General features: G+C 42.8%; 1 protein-coding gene across 1 annotated transcript; it reads left to right on the top strand.

Moving 5' to 3' along the window:
• The first annotated feature begins 929 nt into the window (after positions 1–929).
• LOC118814920 (endogenous retrovirus group PABLB member 1 Env polyprotein-like) lies at positions 930–6,070 on the top strand. Its single transcript, XM_036580807.1, has 2 exons — positions 930–1,169; positions 4,394–6,070. Exon 2 carries the CDS (start codon positions 4,741–4,743, stop codon positions 6,016–6,018), a length of 1,278 nt encoding a protein of 425 aa, XP_036436700.1. The 5' UTR covers positions 930–1,169; positions 4,394–4,740; the 3' UTR covers positions 6,019–6,070.
• Positions 6,071–6,669: the final 599 nt, after the last annotated feature.

Genomic DNA, 6,669 nt, shown 5'->3' with positions numbered 1-6,669 from the left:
TCGCACCTCAGAGACTCGAGACTCGATTTAGACTCTCACTTCAGAGACTCGACTCAGACCCGCACATCAGAGACTCAATTCAAACTTGTACCTCAGAGACTCGAACTCGCACCACAGAGACTCGAACTCGCACCACAGAGACTCGAACTTGCACCACAGAGTCTGGTATGAGTGATTGTTATGCTGCCTTTATGAAACGAGTCAGTCAGCCGTTGGTGCTATTGATGTTCTGTGAGGACTCGTGTTCAGACAGGCTTTTAGCTGAAGCTGTGTGCAGCGTTTCTCTGGCTGTGTCGAGGCCGGCCTGCTCTAAACCTGCTGCTGTTTACCTTGACCATTGTTCCTCAGCCATGCAGAACCAGGATTGACAGCCGCATTCAAGCACTGGAAGCACTTGAGAAACACAAATACGCACAATCATAATCACTTCTGGTGAAAGCAGCCACGACGTGTCCATTCAGGTTTTACAGTAACAGCCGTGTAAACTCTCCTCCTGCAAACCGCACTCTGATAATCTCTGATAAGGCCAAGCAAATAGCGCAGTTAAACCGAGTGACCGCAGGCAGGGACGTTCACTAACACATCCTCTACAGAGAACACACTTCAGAGCATATTTTAATGCACAATTACTGTTTATTTGCTGGATTTAACATATTGGGGGAATAACAAGAAACATAAAATGTTACCTGTGCAAAAGTTATGGCACATTTTACATTTTATGGTTTTATGGTATTTTTTTATTTTATGGTTTTGTGGTACTTTATTTTATGGTGATGTTAAACTGCAAATAAGTCAGAGACTCCACTGAGGACATGAAGATCAATAAAGCGTTGTTTAACCTGTGAAGGAATTTATTGTTGTGAAATGTGCTGTGTTGTGTGTGAAGGTGCTGAAATTGTATTTTAGGCTGCCTATTGTTGTGTTTCTCCTTATATGGTCATGTCTGTCACACCTGTCACTTGTCCTGTATAAGCTGGGTCTAATCTTGGCATCAGTCCAGCTATAAAACTGTGACAGTCCATTGTCTTACGGGCTGGCTGGCTGTCTGGAACCTGTGCGCACAACGAATAAACTTCATTTGTCCAGACAACAGACCTAGTTCCCTGGTTCGTTGGGGTTTGGATTCTATCAAGTGGTGCCGTTATCCGGATTGGACATCTCATCTCTAGGTGAGTGCCCATTTCGAAGCAAACCCTGAAACCAGTAGGTTATCCTCCTCTCGTTGATGGAACAGAGGGGAAGACCGCGGTAGTGTTCCCATAAGCCCATGGCAGGAGAGAAGGCTACCACACAGAGGGGTGGTAGGGTGGCACCTGATAGGTCTGATAATGTTTTCAATGTCAGAGCGGATTAACAGTTATATAAACATATAGACTCATCGAGTTTGGACAAATACTATCAAAAGAAAGTGCCTGTTCATTCAGATAAAATATGGTCCCTAGATGAGAAGCTAAATATGTCATTCGGGCAAACAAGTAGAGAGCAAACTCGCAGAACATGTCTTAATGCATGCGACCTCCAAGGCAAAATAGGCCTGTGGAAGTATAAACGTAAGGAAAAGTTTGATGTTTAAATTAAGTTTGATATAGTGACTGGGACTAACTTCCTGGAAAGCTCAGGGTTGAGTTTCAGATACAACCGAAGCTGTGTTTAAAAGCCAAAGTAGCGCTGACCTGTACTGGGGTCTGTGCAAGTTTTTATGGTTGTCCTGTGTTGTCATGGAGGCATTAGCTGTCATCAATCAGCTCATGGGGCAAGGTATTAGTTTTATTTTTTATGCCTGAAGTGGTCCAAATCTCTTGCAGATTGTGGCTCCTAAAGTTGAACGTGTCAACCTGACTGGGTTTTCCTTGTCTGAATACTAAGCAGTATGAAATTAATAATGCAACATTGTCAGGTATTATTTTGATAGCTTCCTCAAATGCAGAGGAACATGAACATGACTTGCTAGCTTTGTTAGATTATCTACATTCTGTAGGACACAAAGCCTCTTTTAGAAAGATTAATCAGTCCTCTGTTCAGTATTTAAGACAGCTGGTTTTGCAGGCTCAGAAGCAAATTTTACCTGACTGTTGTGCCACAGTGTGTGCTGTTTTATTACTTGATATGTTAGCACAGCTGCAATCTTTTCTGGGGTTGTGCAATTATTGACAACCTTGAATTGAGGTTTATGCAAAAACTGTTTAACCACTATATGATCTAACTTCTTAAACCTGAGTTTCAGCTAACTTATGATCAGTTAAGAGTTTCATTTTCTTAAACTTGCATTATGCGGTGCCCTAGGACTAGTGAACGTGTAACTACTGTTCACACTGTATGTTTCAAAATCACTAGGATTTGTGTTTAACTGTTTAACTCAAACTCATGGTGACAAAGAGAGGTCTGTGTTTTAGTACTCTGCTAAAATAGACACGGTTATGATTGGAATGTCACCTGCCTGAGAGCAACCCAGGCAAACTATTTGTGTGGTTTTAGCTGTTGCTTCAATTGTTTTGGATTAAGTTCTCGTTGAAATGTCCACACTGAGTTTCCTCTTTGCTCTTAAAAGGACAAGATTCTTTCAACGACGCACAGGGTGGGCTGTCACAACACAGTATGAAAAAATAGCTACCGGCAGATTGCCAGATCATTATTCCACACAACAGGCAGAACTGGTAGCACTAACTCGTGCCTGTGTGCTTGCTAAAGATTTAAAAGCAAATGTATTTGTTGATTCAATGTATGTCCATGGCATATGCCATGATTTTGGCTTGTTATGGAAGCAGAGACATTTCTTGACAGCAATTGGAACCCTAGAGAAAAATGCTTAGCAGGTGGCAGACCTAATGGAAGCACTCACACTTCCAAAACAGGTTGCTATTATTAAAATAAAAGCCCATTCTTCTGCCACATCTTCTGAACACCAAGGTAACTGTTTAGCTGATAATACAGCAAAAAGGGCTTGTCTTTTGCCTATTGAATATATCCTGTCACCCTGTGAACAACCTGTTAAAATTTTGGCTGATCTACTTGCTTTATACCAGCAGGCCCTGGGTTTGGAAGTTTGGACTTGGGTTGAGCGAGGTGCAGCTCTTCGCGATGGTATCTGGGTTAAGGGGTAAATATGTGGCTCCTGATGCCTTGCTTCCCTATTTGGTGGCTACCATACATAGTCTAGGTCACCCTGGAGTAACCCAGATGGTACATCGCTTCAACCAAGTATGGTGGAATCCTAAATTCCGCAAGTATGCGGAGAGCCATTGTCTATCTTGCACCACCTGTCTTAAGGCAAACCCAGGACTTGCAGTCTCCCTCCCCTACCAAACTGTAACACCACCAAGTGGCCCGTTTCAAGAATTGTAGGTAGATTACATCACTTTGCCACGATGCCAGGGAAAACAGGACTGTTTGATAATAATTTGCAAGTTCTCAAGGTGGATTGAGGGATACGCCACTACTAAAGGCACCGCCCTGCATACCGCTAAATGTCTGGTGAAAGATTTTATCCCAAGGTGGGGTCTCCCAAGGGTCACTGAGAGTGATCAAGGAACTCACTTTACTTGGAAGGTTTGTCAAGAAGTAGCAAGGTTGTTGGAGATAAAGTGGCATCTCCACTGTCCCTATCGACCTCAAGCATCAGGTCAGGTTGAAAGGATGAACAGAACTTTAAAGTCCAGACTGACCAAGTTACATCATGAAGGGGTTCATGGGTGGAAGCTTTACCGGCTGTACTTTGCAGCATCAGAGCTTCAACTAACAGAAGTACCCAGCTGTGACCATATGAGATTATTACTGATCATCCTATGTCACTTCCAGGAACTATTGATTTAAGAGCAGAAGACATACATGTTATGTCTGATAGTCTGCTGCAATACGACCAGACATTATCTGAGGCTGTTGCCGCTACTCAGAACCAAGTGTTGGATGCATGGAAAGAACCTACTAAGGGGGGGTTATCCTATCGTTGCAGGTATGTGGGTAATGGTTAAAGTGCATAACACTCAGCCATTAGGGCCAAAGTGGGAAGGACCATATCAGGTCCTCCTTACTACACCCTCTGCTCTAAAATGCCAAGGAAATGCAAAATGGATACATGTGAGCCATACCAAGGTGGTACCACCACCTGATGGTGATGGCTAGTTTAGGGATAAAATGGGTGACTCTGGTTGGGAGATGCTCTGAGGAGGAACTATGATGTTTAGGTCATGGGGGTCAACCTCAGGAGTGAAGATCTTCCTAATTCCCCTTTGCAACTAGCGCTCCCCTACTCCCAGCAGAGGCCAGGACCCAGGTTAGGTAGGGAAAAAAGGTATCCATTACAAGGGCTAAACCAAACCTTTATACTAGGGCATACGACATGGGTTGTGTATTAAGAATATGATGCTGCCGCAGTGTCTGTCTGTTTTGTTTCCAGGATATACCCAGAGCAGACCGGAGACTGTGACGAAGGAACAGGACATCAGACGGGTTCCTGAAGGGTGGTCGACGAACTGACATTAAAGCCTATCTAGGTCCCCTGACGCTACCCTGTGAGCTGTTTGGACACATCAACACTTTCCCCCTATATTCTGGAAGAGAAGATGGCTACCACTGCAACAAGCTGCATAATAAAAATACTTTTATAACAAAAAGGGAATAAAGAAGAATGAAATCTGTAGTTTTCATAAACATCCTGACAATAGCTTTTGCAGGCATGATGGAGGATGTTTGTGACCACAACATGGTCTGTGCTCAGGCCATCCTGTGGACACAAAAGAGGTGATGGTTGTTTGCCATGCCTTGCATCACTGCTATTATGTGATCCCAATGTCTAACATTTCTGCGCAAGCTTTATGTACAGACCATTCTGCATCTGAACCAATGAGAATAATAGCACAAATGATGGTAGATGGTATAAGTGAAGATAACAGGTCATTTCCTATTGTTAGATGCCTCAGGTCAAATAGAGCTGCCTGTTACAATCCTAATGCTGATAGCTCCCGGATTGTTGGCTGGCAGTATACTGTTAGAGTTGATAGTACTAATTACAACTTTATGGTTTATCCAAATTTAACTATAGCGCGTGATTATCGGGACAAATCTAGCTGGAATTATGGAGTAGCAGATCCCATTCCTGTGAGGGCTTCCTCAGGCTGGGTATGTATTGACAAACATTATCCAGAGGATACTTATCTTGGTAACAGTACATGTTCTGTTTCAATCTCTGCCTTCTCTATGAATGGCACATTTTGGTGTAAACATTCTACCACCACAAATACCAACCCATGCGGTATTTGGATGAAGGAACCACTCCCTTTGGGTTTCTACTGGGTTTGTGGAAACAAGTCTTATCCATCACTCCCATCTGATTCATGGTGCGGTTCCTGTTACATGGCTGTAGTCATGCCTCCTATTACAGTCCATACCGATCCATGGATCACATTACAATCTCATGGACTTTTACTTCGTATGAAAAGAGAACTTGGCATTACCTTAACAGGTAAACAAACATGGAATGGTCACATTATAAAGGACCTCTGGTCTAGTATAGCGCAGACAGTAGGGTGGGGAATATTTCCATTTGGAGGTGTTGTAGATGCCTTACAGAAGATAAATTATTTGGCTTATTCCACACAGAAACTAGCTAATGAGACTAGTGAAGCTCTCCGCTTAGTAAATGATGAACTCCATGCGTTACGAGAAGCAGTGCTGGAGAATAGGAAGGTTTTAGACTTGCTGACCTTAGAAAAAGGAGGGGTATGTCACATTCTCAATACCTCCTGCTGTATCTATGTCCCAGATAACTATGAAAATATTGATAAATACGTAGCAGACCTTCATAGACTCATTCCAAATCCTGCTCTGGAGGGATCGCTTGATAAGTTCTTTAACTGGGTTGGCAACATTTTTGGAGATATATTTTCTGGAATCTTACAGCAACTGCTCCGTTATGTACTTCCTTTTGTAGCGCCAGTAATAGTTGCTATTGTTATTTACTTTTGCCTCAAATTACTCTGGTGTTTAATGACTAAACTCCACCGGCATAGGCGTTCCTTATAACCATGGAACCACTTCATTTCCCCAATTTGCCTGTATGCGGACTGAAGGGAAAGAGACCTGTCTTTAGGACGTGAAGAAAGAGGGAAATACTGGCCATATTTCTCTGAAAGAGGAAAAAATTGATTGATTAAGCTTGTGAGAACATACATTTTGTAGTATGTTCTGAGGGGGGAATGAAGGAATTTATTGTTGTGAAATGTGCCATGTTGTGTGTGAAGGTGCTGAAGTTGTATTTTAGGCTGCCTATTGTTGTGTTTCTCCTTATATGGTCATGTCTGTCACACCTGTCACTTGTCCTGTATAAGCTGGGTCTAATCTTGGCATCAGTCCAGCTATAAAACTGTGACAGTCCATTGTCTTACGGGCTGGCTGGCTGTCTGGAACCTGTGCGCACAACGAATAAACTTCATTTGTCCAGACAACAGACCTAGTTCCCTGGTTCGTTGGGGTTTGGATTCTATCACCTGGGGCGCTCAAACTTTTGCATACAACTGTATATACAGTACATATACTCCGATCAGGCATAACATTATGACCACCTCCTTGTTTCTCCACTCATTGTCCATTTTATCAGCTCCACTTACTATATAGGTGCACTTTGTAGTTCTACAGTTACAGACTGTAGTCCATCTGTTTCTCTGATACTTTGTT

Source organism: Colossoma macropomum, unplaced genomic scaffold (genome assembly GCF_904425465.1).
Source record: "Colossoma macropomum unplaced genomic scaffold, Colossoma_macropomum, whole genome shotgun sequence".
NCBI lineage: Eukaryota > Metazoa > Chordata > Actinopteri > Characiformes > Serrasalmidae > Colossoma > Colossoma macropomum.
This window is presented reverse-complemented; position numbering and strand designations above follow the sequence as displayed.

Excerpts from the sequence above, each read along its gene's own strand:
- LOC118814920 (XM_036580807.1), top strand. The coding sequence starts at position 4,741 with ATGGTTGTTTGCCATGCCTTGCATCACTGCTATTATGTGATCCCAATG.